Source organism: Leptodactylus fuscus, chromosome 2, assembly GCF_031893055.1.
Source record: "Leptodactylus fuscus isolate aLepFus1 chromosome 2, aLepFus1.hap2, whole genome shotgun sequence".
NCBI classification, from domain to species: Eukaryota; Metazoa; Chordata; class Amphibia; order Anura; family Leptodactylidae; genus Leptodactylus; species Leptodactylus fuscus.
This window is the reverse complement of record NC_134266.1, coordinates 37019231-37032839: the sequence shown is the minus strand read 5'-3', so window position 1 is coordinate 37032839 and position 13609 is coordinate 37019231. Positions and strand designations below refer to the sequence as shown.

The 13609-nt window shown below is 42.4% G+C and overlaps 1 protein-coding gene across 5 annotated transcripts in view; it reads left to right on the top strand.

The window, feature by feature from the left end:
• The window catches only part of ST3GAL6 (ST3 beta-galactoside alpha-2,3-sialyltransferase 6), a 111653-nt gene that overhangs the window by 51920 nt on the left and 46124 nt on the right, over positions 1-13609 (top strand). Inside the window, exon 1 of one of the 5 annotated variants that reach the window (XM_075263628.1) lies at positions 27-382. The exons of 2 other annotated variants lie outside the window; for them this stretch is intronic. In XM_075263628.1, the coding sequence (XP_075119729.1) occupies positions 202-382 (181 nt within the window). In that variant the 5' untranslated portion in view covers positions 27-201. Of the gene's footprint in view, positions 1-26; positions 383-13609 lie in introns of those variants that run through there. 2 more of the 5 variants (XM_075263630.1, XM_075263629.1) reach the window with 2 other exon arrangements.

The window sequence follows — 13609 nt, the reverse complement described above, 5'->3', positions numbered from 1 at the left end:
CATTAAGACCACAGTTCTGGCTAATACTTTATTGGAGTATTTTGTAAGCGGCAGCGTACAGCTCAGCATTCCCATAACCCGTAAAGGAGCGAGCCTGTATGTGCAGCGTGCATGACTACGATGGGGTATAAATAACACTCCGCTTGCACCTGTCCTGTTATGCAATAACTGGGCACCATCTTGCTCCTTTCTGTCTGTATCATGGGAAAGTCTGCCGTGCGGCACAGAGTAACGTCCGATGGCCACGACCATTATGTCTATTCCAGGTGTAGACAGGATAGTCACAGGCTCAGTAAGTCATTGACAGCTGGGGAGAAGACGACCAGCAAAACTTGCAGAAGGGAAGATCTTAGTGACGCGTCACCCTGTAGTACAGGCCCAGGTATTTCCGATGACAGTAATGGCTGATTTTATTACTCAGTTTATTAGGACAGAGTCCTATGACAGACTGCAGAATATCCCCATCACATTATGGTGGTATATAGTGTAGCCTGCACTGCACAGCAGAGCTTGTGAGCTCCGACATGATCTTATAAGACACCTTTTATATCTGAATTACGGCCTTCTGGCAAATTTATTGACCTTGTCTCAGTTTATGGTTGTTGCGATCAGTCCAGCTGGAGATTGTGGGAGGATTACAATTGTGTTCTGCAGAATTTATCACAAATTATTAATAGTGACTTGGGGATTTCTGTAGAATTACTGTAGTAGCAGCTGTGTTTTTTTGTTTTTGCCACCTGTGCTGTCACGTCTATTTCACTAATACTTGAATTCCAGTTCTAGAGCATTTTTTTTCTTCTCTCCAAAGGCTGAGTTCACACAGAGTTTTTTGGTCAGGAATTTGCCTCAAAATCAGCATCCAAAAAAAAGCCTCCCAATAGATTTTGAGGCGGATTGATTTCAATGGGAGCCATCTTTTTGGTCAGGATTTTGAGTTGGATAAGGCCTCAAAATCATACCCTGTGTGAACTCAGCCTAATAAATCAGACGCACTCCTTTGTGCCAGAACAAATCCGCCATTTAATAAATTACCCCATTGAGTTTTTGTTGCTCTTTTGCTTCAGAGCCAAAGCCGGTAGTGGATTCTGCTTTACGTACCTATTCAGTCAGCTGAGATTAAATGGCACATGGATGACACATGTGTGCCATCAGTTCCTCCTCGGCCCCATTTACTGAGCAAGGGCCACAAAATGGACAGGAATAGGATCACTCCCAACTCGGCTCCCCATGCTCCGGATCATGAAAATACATGGTTGTGTGTACGGAGCCATAGGAATAAATGGGTGATTGTGTTAGGGGTGAAAAACACGGCTAGCATGCTGACAATGCGTGAGGCCACACATGGCGGAAAGGCGGCATTTCTTGTGGCAGATGTTGCTGCATTTTTTTTTTTTATACATAACAAGTAGTGGATTTAACATAAGATGGAAGAATAAGAAATTCTTATATATTTCCCATTCCTTTTTCAGTTACACAGCAAAATCTGCAACAACACAGCATTTCTAAACCTAAAAGCAGCTTTGTAAGACCCCATCCACATCTGCTCATGGGTTTCCATTCGGGGGTCCGCTTGGGCACCCTCCAAACTGAAACCTAATCCTCATTAAAAAAAAAAAAAACAGTTACCTTAGGAAACTAGAGTACCCCATAGACTATAATGGGGTCCGTGTGGTGTCCGCACAAAAAACGCAGAGGGAAAAGTGCAGGACTTTTCTCTCTGCATTTTTCATGCGGAGAGGGGAACAGAATGACCCAAGCGCAGATGTGAACCGGGTCTTAGGCAGTCTTGTGGTTCCAATACTGTGAACATCTTACATGTTTCAGACCTGAGTTACTAATACAAAAGAGCTGTGTGTAATCTGCAGCATCGCTGTACACCCAGACCCTGAAAGCAAACGTCAAACATAAACCATAATGGATCACCTTACGTGATCCCGGTCCTGTATTTACAAAATGGTAAGCGTGTTATGTCTTGTACATTCAGTACTATTGTACTTATTGATCAACCATGTTGTTTGCCTGCACACAGGATAATACCTGGTGGCTTAATGTTTGTGTAATACAACTGTAGAAATAAAAGTTCTTAGGGCTAGTTCACACGGGGCTCCGCGTGAACGCATTCCGACACGGATGCCGCGACTTGATGCTGGTGCAGTGTACTGGCATCCCATCGCGGCTTTCCGCTCCGGATTAGGCCCAAATAAATGGGTCTAGTCCGGCGGGTGCTGTCGCGAAGTGGACGCCACAGCTGAATCAGCCGCAGAATCCACCTGAAGAAAGGGCAGCTCGCTTCTTTTTTCTGCTCGCCGAAAAAGGAAATGACCGGTTCCCATTGATTTCAATGGGAGGCGGTTTTTTGAGAAGGATTTTTATGCGGATTCCGCGTCAAAATCCTGACCATTTTGCCGTTAGGGAGTCTTATTTTTCAGAAGGTAAACTTTTATTTGTTAAAAAAAAAAAACAAAAAAAAAAACAATAAATACTCATCTCTCCACCAGGGTCCTCCACTGTTTTTCTACTTTCTTGTCCCCCACGACACACAAGAAGACCCCTCATCACTGGCCACAGGGTTGACTCTTCTGAGCCAGTGACTATGTGGGAAGGACTAAAAATTAGAGGCCGGCCGACCTAGGCAGTTCAGTCTTTTACTATTATTATTATTATTATTATTATTATTATTATTTTTTTACCTATTTTGAACCTTTTGCTAAATATTTCCACCCACCAGATAAACCGTATGAGGATTGTGGCCAGTCACAATTGTATGAACAGTGAGACAACCAGCATGCCAGACTAAAGCCCCATGCACATGACTGTGTTGCAGAATTGTAGCTGTGGATAGTTTATAGACCCATTCATTTCTATGACCCTACACCATTTGCAAGTGGTCCTATTCCTGTCTGTAATTTCGGCACAGCCTTGCTCATACAAGTATAAAGGATCATGCAAGTCTTTTTGCGGATCCGTGTTTGCGCATTATATACCGATGCAATGTGGGTGTGGGGGGGGTTATGGCCCTTCGGGAACTATTGGCGTCCACTATTTTAGTGGTCTTTTTTTTTTTTTTTTGGTTTTTATTTTAAATATAGATTGTGAGCCCCATATAGGGATCACAATGTACATTCTTTTTCCTATCAGTATGTCTTTGTAGAATGGGAGGATATCCATGCAAACACGGGGAGAACATACAAACTCCTTGCAAATGTTCCTGGCGGGATTCGAATCCAGGACTCCAGCGCTGCAAGGCTGCAGCGCTAACCACTGAGCCACCATGTTGCCCCTAGTGGTCAGTTTTTCTGAAAGAGTGAACCCAGCATAACTGAAAAGTTGTACACCTGTAAGAACCTTATTTATAGGCATGGTTTGTGCATTATATTGTCCTGTTTTAACCCCAATGCAATCTCAGTAATTTTTCTCCAATAATGTAATAAATCGGGATCAATAGAGAAAATATTTTCATTGAAGGTTTCATCAGCTGATGAGAGGAGTCTAGCGAGTACTGTAGAGAGGTTAGGTTTGGGTACGTACATCTCCCTCCGCTCCCCTGGGTTCTGATTTTCACTGCCACAGATTTTTTTTTTTTCCCCAGCCAGACACTTGTCTCTTTATTCCAGCATGGAATGGCGTTTATTGCCGTATTAACAACAGCTGCATGCACCTATACAGACTACTCCCATTTCCTTCCAAAAATGACTAGTCTCTGCATGAACAGCTCGCACAGTGTTCTGTTTCAAGTGTCAGCGGCCAGTGCAGGAAGAGAAAGTATTTAGGTGGAATCTGAGTTATTCGCTAGAGCTCCAGTCATTTTAGTTTTTGGGGGAAGAAAAAAAAAATTCAGGTTTTTACACCACAAACACTACAAAGTCACATGTTGTATAGTAATGAAAACTAAGCAATGCGTTACTATACTCTGTTTTATTTCCCTGTTCATTCAGAGGTCATCGGTATGTGACACCCGGCCCTTGCACAGATACAGCAGTGGACAGAGAGTGGTGGCCGTCTGCCCCTATGTAAGTAATAGGAGCGCCTCCACTATACAGTGGACGGGATTGCAGCTCTGGGACTATTACTTGAACAGGAGCAGTGCTGCTTACGTTGCTTCCAGCGCCCGGGGCAGTCCGCTCGATGCATCTGTGCAGGGTCCAGGTGTGCATTTGTATACTAGTTTACATAGCACTTTATCTCATTTTTTGTACTTTGCCTCTAGCAGAAGAAATGTCTGTCTGTAGCAATAATATATCTTCTGTATCTGTTTAGACCATCATCAGGGACAGAGGGATAACCTGGAACTCTTTGGCAACTCCTTAACAGCACCCTTTAAGTTATGCTCTGATCAGGATCAGTAACAAGGACACTCGTTTAGTAGGACTGGGCATCTGACAGGTCCTGAATCTAAAATCTATATATTATAGTATCTAGTTTGACCAACAGCTACGTCTAATACCGCTAATGCAGGCACGGTGAAGTATGCAAGTGTTCTCAACAGGGACAAAGGAGTAATTTGCCTACAAACAAATTTGACATGTTGGAGCTTCTGCCATTGAGAGAGTCGGGAGACTGCCATATACATAGATTGTTAGTCCGTCCTGTTGACATGCACAGCTAGCTTTACTCGTCACTACTTTTCTTTTTATAGTAAGGGGGTGTTCACACTTGCGCCTGCTGTCCACCCACCATGATTCCGCCAAAATTGCATAAGAACATATTGAGGACGGCTAGCATACGGTCAGTTTAAAAACCCGTTCATTTCAATAGGCTTTTAAAGCTAACCATCAGTGTCCGTACGTATGCAGCCTCTCTGCCGTGAAAACGTTTTTTTTTTTTTTTCCCACGGACACAAAGTTCTGCATGTCTGTGCAAATAAGTTGTTGCAAGCCATCTCCAATCTGTTTTTGTGCAATTTCGGCGGAATCATGGAGGGCACAAGTGTGAACGACCCCCTAAGTTGTATCATATGTTTCAGACCACCTGCATATGTTTCATATAGAAAATCTTTAGTTGCACTCGTTGCAGTCACAGCTCAGTAATCACATGACCATGGGCTATATATTGCATGACTGTGGGCTGTATATCGCATGACCACAGGCTGTATATCGTATGACCCTGAGCTGTATATCCCATGACCGTGGGCTGTATATCACTTGACCGCAGGCTGTATATCGCATGACTGTCGGCTGTATATAGAATGACACTGGGCGGATATCACTCGACGGTGGGCTGTATATCGCATGACCATAGTCTGTATATCGCATGACCACAGGCTGTATATCGCATGACCAAGGGATGTATACCGCATGACCCTGAGCTGTATACTGCATGACCCTGAGCTGTATATCCCATGACCGTGTGCTATATATCGCATGACCGTAGGCTGTATATAGCATGACACTGGGCGGATATTGCTTGACCGTGGGCTGTATATCGCATGACCACCTGCTGTATATCGCATGACCTCGGGCTGTATATCACTTGACTGCGGGCTGTATATCACATGACCGTGGGCTGTATATAGCATGACACTGGGCGGATATTGCTTGACCATGGGCTGTATATCGCATGACCACAGGCTGTATATCGCATGACCACCTGCTGTATATCGCATGACCTCGGGCTGTATATCGCTTGACTGTGGGCTGTATATCACATGACCGTGGGCTGTATATAGCATGACCGTGGACTGTATATAGCATGACCGTGGGCTGTATATCGCATAGACCATGGACTAATTTTCATCCACTGGGAGTAAACCAAGTATAGTGTCATTCCGTGTCAAGTGAACCAATGATTTTTCCCTCTATATTTTTAATTCTTTTGAGATTTTGTCATTTGGTAATAGTGTGTCAGAGAATGCAAAATGTGAAGAAAAAAAAATTCTAGAAATTCTTTTGGATTTTTAATTGATTTTCAAAGTTCAGAAAAAGTGCGAATTTCTGTGTTGCCTGCCTTTACATTTCTCCTCATAACTTAGGCTAGAAAAAAGATAGAGAAACAAAATAAACACCATTCTACTCAGAACTATACAGGCTTTCACCAAATATGTCACAAGAGTATCTTTGTTAATATTTTACCCATGTGAACGCAAACGCAAAATTTTAAAACGCATTTCCGAAAAAAAACGTTTTATTTAAAAATTTCAAAAAAAATGCACATGGGCCTGCTATGCCCTTAGCCACATCTGTACCAAAATTCAAGTTGGGATCGCGATGGGATAATATTTTAAAATATAACTATTACAGTGTCATTCCGAAAATCTTGAATTCAGATCTGTTCAACCTGTGGTCTAAAAGTGTGGGGTCTATATGTGAGATATGTACAGAGAATGATCCACCTCACAAAATGTTAATGTTAACTAGTGTCAGACTAGCAGTATACAGGTCCTGTAATATGACACTAGAGTGGGACCATCTCTCTGAGGTGTGTTTCTGGTAGGACACTTATTGTAGTGCACCTCAGATAACCACAAGAAGATGATGATAAAAATGATGATAAAAGGCCAGTAGTTTAAAAATGTCCTATTAATTGTTTGATTAGTTCATATTTTATAGAATGAGGATTTATCTACTGGACTATTTTTCTTAATAAATTACATGTTTAGTGATATAATAAAAAACAATTGTTACATGTAGAAATAGGTGTTATAAATATTGGTTCTTGTACTCTTGTTAACATATAATTAGGATGAGACTATTTAGAAAATCGCACTTGAGGATATGAGCAGCTTTTTTCTTTCGGTTTGCTCAATGCATTCAGGTTGAAAATGCTGAACAAGTCGTGTTCTGATGATAAGATGTATTTATTCTGGCACTTACAGTATTTGTTTTTTTATGTTTTTTTTTATTGTTGCATATAAATGTTGAATTCAGCAAGTTGTAATTTGAAAAGAAAAAAGGAAGAAGCCACACAAACATAAAATCAGATGATTCAAGGCTTAAAAAAAAAAAAATTGATCCCAATTTGGTCCCAAGATGAAAACCTGTACAAATATAACCAAGAACACAAGTAACACAAATGCATTTTTTCACAATTTTAAAACATACATTTTTTTTCACAATTGCGCATCAAAATTTTGAATTTGATTTCTCCAAAACAAAATATAAAGAAACATCGTCTTGTGACATATCAAATGAAAGCCGGTACCGCTCTGAGAAAAATGATGCCTCTCCCACCTATTTATCTTAATTCTAGCCCAAGATATGTTAAAAAATGTAAAGCCATACCAGGCCAAAATTCACACTTTTTCAAAACTTTAGAAGTCTATAAAAAATTAACTGATGAAGAAAAAAATTCAAAACTTTTTATTTGTAATTAACTTAAGTTGTACTTCATAAAAAAATAAAAATAAAAAAAATCTAAAGACGTCAGGTAAAAAAAATATTCCTATTTGGATCACTTGATATGGAATGACCCTATAACAGAAAACGGAGATCTAGAAAACCATGAGGAATTGCTACAGAAAGTATCTTGGAAGACTGTAGAACTTTTCTTTATACAACCAGTAACATTTGTCTATTTAATATTGGTCTGAGACCGGACAACCCTTGTTAACAAAAGTAAAAGAAAAGCTCTGTGTAAATACAGCCAAAGTTTGTTTGCATCTTAATAGCACATTGTTTCCCTCTATCTCATACAGTCAATTCCTTAGTTTTCTTTATTTGCACAGTTTACATTTACTTAGTGACTCACTGACTGATATTTCTACAAGTCAAAAGACTCCTTGTAGGTTAGAAAAGTTAAAGCAACTTGTGTGCGGCCGTTCTTCTGCACCCCTGAAAGCTTCCATCTTAGGGTTATGCTTGTTGTAGGGTTGTCTTAGACCCCATGCAATCAACTTAGTGCACATCCAGAGAGGCATTCACATCTATAAGGGCTTCCGATCAGTTCGGTATTGGAAGCCGCCATAGATGTAAATGTATCACGTAATGCACTCAGTTGTCACAGGTCACGGGCCCTATTTACTTACTGATCCCTGCTCTTCCTCACGGTTGCCTCTGCTTCTCCTTCTGTGTCCCATATAGCATCACTGGGCCCCCTGGAGGGTAGAAGGAAAAGCTGACGTGACTGTGAGCTGAAGTGGGTATTGGTAAGTATGGCTGCGGGCCTGCGCCAAGAGTACAGTCCTATGAAAAAGTTTGGGCACCCCTATTAATCTTAATCATTTTTAGTTCTAAATATTTTGGTGTTTGCAACAGCCATTTCAGTTTGATATATCTAATAACTGATGGACACAGTAATATTTCAGGATTGAAATGAGGTTTATTGTACTAACAGAAAATGCGCAATATGCATTAAACCAAAATTTGACCGGTGCAAAAATATGGGCACCTCAACAGAAAAGTGACATTAATATTTAGTACATCCTCCTTTTGCAAAGATAACAGCCTCTAGTCGCTTCCTGTAGCTTTTAATCAGTTCCTGGATCCTGGATGAAGGTATTTTGGACCATTTCTTTCTACAAAACAATTCAAGTTCAGTTAAGTTTGATGGTCGCCGAACATGGACAGCCCGCTCTCAAATGATCTGAAAACAAAGATTGTTCAACATAGTTGTTCAGGGGAAGGATACAAAACGTTGTCTCAGAGATTTAACCTGTCAGTTTCCACTGTGAGGAACATAGTAAGGAAATGGAAGACCACAGGGACAGTTCTTGTTAAGCCCAGAAGTGGCAGGCCAAGAAAAATATCAGAAAGGCAGAGAAGAAGAATGGTGAGAACAGTCAAGGACAATCCACAGACCACCTCCAAAGAGCTGCAGCATCATCTTGCTGCAGATGGTGTCACTGTGCATCGGTCAACTATACAGCGCACTTTGCACAAATAGAAGCTGTATGGGAGAGTGATGAGAAAGAAGCCGTTTCTGCACGTACGCCACAAATAGAGTTGCCTGAGGTATGAAAAAGCACATTTGGACAAGGCAGCTTCATTTTGGAAACAAAAATTGAGTTGTTTGGTTATAAAAAAAAGGCGTTATGCATGGCGTCCAAAAAGAAACAGCATTCCAAGAAAAACACATGCTACCCACTGTAAAATTTGGTGGAGGTTCCATCATGCTTTGGGGCTGTGTGGCCAATGCCGGCATCGGGAATCTTGTTAAAGTTGAGGGTCGCATGGATTCCACTCAGTATCAGCAGATTCTTGAGAATAATGTTCAAGAATCAGTGACGAAGTTGAAGTTACGCCGGGGATGGATATTTCCGCAAGACAATGATCCAAAACACCGCTCCAAATCCTCAGGCATTCATGCAGAGGAACAATTACAATGTTCTGGAATGGCCATCCCAGTCCCCAGACCTGAATATCATTGAACATCTGTGGGATGATTTGAAGCGGGCTGTCCATGCTCGGCGACCATCTAACTTAACTGAACTTGAATTGTTTGTCCAAAATACCTTTATCCAGGATCCAGGAACTGATTAAAAGATACAGGAAGCGACTAGAGGCTGTTATCTTTGCAAAAGGAGGATCTACTAAATATTAATGTCACTTTTCTGTTGAGGTGCCCATACTTTTGCACCGGTCAAATTTTGGTTTAATGCATATTGCGCATTTTCTGTTAGTACAATAAACCTCATTTCAATCCTGAAATATTACTGTGTCCATCAGTTATTAGATATATCAAACTGAAATGGCTGTTGCAAATACCAAAATATTTAGAACTAAAAATGATTAAGATTAATAGGGGTGCCCAAACTTTTTCATAGGACTGTATTTGTTGAGTGAACACCAAAAAACACTAATATTATTATACTCTGGGGGGAAGGGGGGGTATAATGATCGGAGGCCCAGGGGAGGTAAGCGGACATAAAAACCAGTGTTACTCACCTCTCAAGTTATCTTTTAGTCTCTTTACTGACATCACGTCGGCCAGGTCGACGTTGCGACGCATAATGTTGCGTAACCCAGGACTGTGTCGGCATATAGGAGGGCCAAAGACAGCAGGGGGTCGCGGTGGAGCCTAGGAGAGGTGAGTAACACTAGTTTTTATGTTTGTTACCTCCCTTAGGCCTCCGATCATTATGCTCTGGGGTCTGAAAAGATGGGACACACATTATACTGTGTGAAGGGGCCACTATGGGGCATAATACTGTGTGGAGGGGCCACTAATAGACATAATACTGTGTGCAGGGGACACTATGGGATATAATACTGTGTGCAGGGGCCACTATGGGGGATAATACTGTGTGGAGGGGCCACTATAGGGGATAATACTGTGTGGAAGGGCCACTATGGGGCATAATACTGTGTGGAGGGGCCACTATGGGGAATAATACTGTGTGAAGGGGCCACTATGGGGCATAATACTGTGTGGAGGGGCCACTATGGGGGATAATACTGTGTGCAGGGGCCACTATGGGGCATAATACTGTGTGGAGGGGCCACTATGGGGCATAATACTGTGTGAAGGGGCCACTATGGGGCATAATACTGTGTGGAGGGGCCACTATGGGGGATAATACTGTGTTGAGGGGCCACTATGGGACATAATACTGTGTGGAGGGGCCACTATGGGGCATAATACTGTGTGAAGGGGCCACTATGGGGCATAATACTGTGTGGAGGGGCCACTATGGGGGATAATACTGTGTTGAGGGGCCACTATGGGACATAATACTGTGTGGAGGGGCCACTATGGGGCATAATACTGTGTGAAGGGGCCACTATGGGGCATAATACTGTGTGGAGGGGCCACTATGGGGGATAATACTGTGTGGAGGGGCCACTATGGGACATAATACTGTGTGGAGGGGCCACTATGAGTTTGCTATGCGGCCCAGTCTTTTCTACTTACGCCCCTGTATAGAGGTCTAGAGCGTCAGTCATCTGTGGCAGTCCTAGCAGTGACTTTAGCAGTAACATCCTGAGCTTATCCCTTATCTGGTCTCTAGCACTGCCTCACTTGCTCAGAAGCCATGTTATCTCTGTATGTAAATATAGCAATATCAGACTTGGGAGCAAGTATATGACATAACCACCACAGGGAGGAGTCTGCTCAGTTATAACCTCCATTATACTACTTGCCACAAAAGCTATCAGCTTCTGTGTCTGCTTCTCTTATTGTGTGGCTGTATATGTAGGAGCAGCACTTAACAACAGTAGTAACAAGACCAAGAAGCTGATCGGCCACGTCTTATTCAAATCGTGCTGTGAAGTGTGGCGCCCCTTACTGGCTATGCTAGAAAGCCTTAGTTATGCCCACTACATCAGATTGAGTAGCAGCAGCTGGCCACAAAAAGTGGAAAGGGAGGTAAATAAACACTATATAGACTGGACCCTTTGAGAGTCTATAGGGCGTCCTACTCAATGATACACTTGGGGTAGGTTCACACAGCTGAAAAATCCAGCTTCAGGAATGTAAGTTGGATTCTTCTACTTGCAAATTCCTCCCTGGCCTCGCAGTATTTTTCTGTCTCCTATTCATTTCACGGGGAGATATCAGGTGGAATCTAAGTGAAGATTGAGCATGATGCTTAAAAGTCAGCGAGGGGAAAAATATCCCATTGACATGAATGGAAAGCCGATTTCAGGTGGAATTTTGAGCAAAATTCAGCCATATGAACATACCTTAATAGTCTGTGTACAGAGTAAAGCCTCCCTAAGCTCACAGTGTTTTCCATGGCTAGCACACTGACTCATATTCTATTGCCCCATACACATGACCATGGAGTATCACAGCCCATGAGCCTGGGGCAAAACTCAAGACTGTTTCTATTCCTGTCCATTTTGCAGCCTGGCACGACACATGGACATATCATCCATGTGTCATCTGTGCCACTGAACCACAAACCCGGCTCATGTATGGCCTTGTGCATGAGGCCTTATACTGAATCTCTTCCCACAAGCCTATATACCCCTATTAGACTAGACACTTGGACAAGCACTCGTTCTTCACAATTACCTTATATATTCGAGTATAAGCCGACCCAATTATAAGCCGAGGCCCCTAATTTTACCACAAAAAACTGGGAAAACTTATTGACTCGAGTATAAGCCGAGGGGGGAAATGCAGCAGCTACTGGAAAATTTCAAAAATTAAAATGGTCAGAGTTTTTGGGTGCAGTAGTTGCTGGGTGCTGGGAAAGGGGTGTTTTGGTTGTCTGTCGGCCCCTTCCCTGAGCTTGAGGACTGTTTTTTCTTCCCCCACTTGGAATTGAGTCTGGCTGAATATAGGGGATCTGCAGTGCACCTATTAACCCCTTCCCAACGGAACAGGAGCAGATCCCCTATATTCAGTAGATCGGTCACTGTCAGACACAGGGATACCTAATGTGTTTGTGTTTCACAGTCATTTTCTACTTTTATATGTATTCTAGGGAAAGGAGGGGTTTAGAACTTTTATTCATTTTATTTTTTTAAAATTTTTTTTTTTTTTTTGCACTATTTTATGGGAGATTCTATACATTGATATTGTGGCTGGTCATAGACTGTGCTGACTCGAGTATAAGCCGAGGGGGGGCTTTTTCATCACAAAAACTGGGCTGAAAAATTCGGCTTATACTAGAGTATATACGGTACTGTGTCTAATAATGGTGACTCTCGCCTGATGTACCAGTGTTTGGTCCTTCATCGTGTGAGCGGCTGATTTCAGTGGAGCGATAAATCATTGGCTCTACCGACTGTCAATGTAAGTGTCTGCCGGGGGGCGATCGCGATCTGTATGGGTAATCGGGCCGGTGCAGAATGAGTGCTGATCGGCAGGTTTTGTAGCTGCGCTCGTTCAGAAGAATCGTCAGGTCCAATACAACCTTTACCCTATAATCTGCAGATCAGATTGCTTACCTTACCTTACCAGATTGTTACCCTATAACCTGCAGATCAGATTGCTTACCTTACCTTACCAGATTGTTACCCTATAACCTGCAGATCAGATTGCTTACCTTACCTTACCAGATTGTTACCCTATAACCTGCAGATCACCAGATTCCCTTTATATCAATTTCTTTTCAGCTGGGGGCTACTCCACAATTTTCGCCGTGTGCCAGTTAAGAATATTTGTTCTCAATGATGGTCTTGTTACGTAAGTGTGTTTCCATGATGAAGAGTATTATATCAGCTCCATGACTGGGACAGTAAAGTTTTCCTGTTCTCCTAAACTTAGAACCTATTCCGCTAAATGTTTGGCGAAGGATCCAGTTGTCCATATAAGGCCTTATTCAGACAGCTGTATAAAAATAGTCAGCAGCAGCAAGAAAATGTTTTTTTTTTTTTTTTTTTTAATGTGTTTGTGCAGTCTGTATGTGTGTGGATGGGACGGATCAAGAGACTGTCAGACTATTATGTCCGGTGATGTCCCAAACCTTATTCGTGTAGAAAACCGGTTACTATGGCTTCATATGCCGTTTGTGTACACCAAAAATATGGCTATTTGGATGAAGCCTGAATCTGGAGCGCTCTCTGTATACAGGCTAGTTCACACGGGGCTAGTGACCGCGTATTTTGGTCCTGATTTTGACGCGGGAAGCCACGTCAGAGTAGGACTAAAATGCGCCTGCCCAACAGTCGCGTCTTCCCACTCCGGAGTAGGCCCAAATGAATGGGCCTAGTCCGGAGGGTGCTGTCACGAGGGCTGAAACAGCCGCAGAATCCGCCTGAAGAAAGGGCAGCTCGCTTCTTTT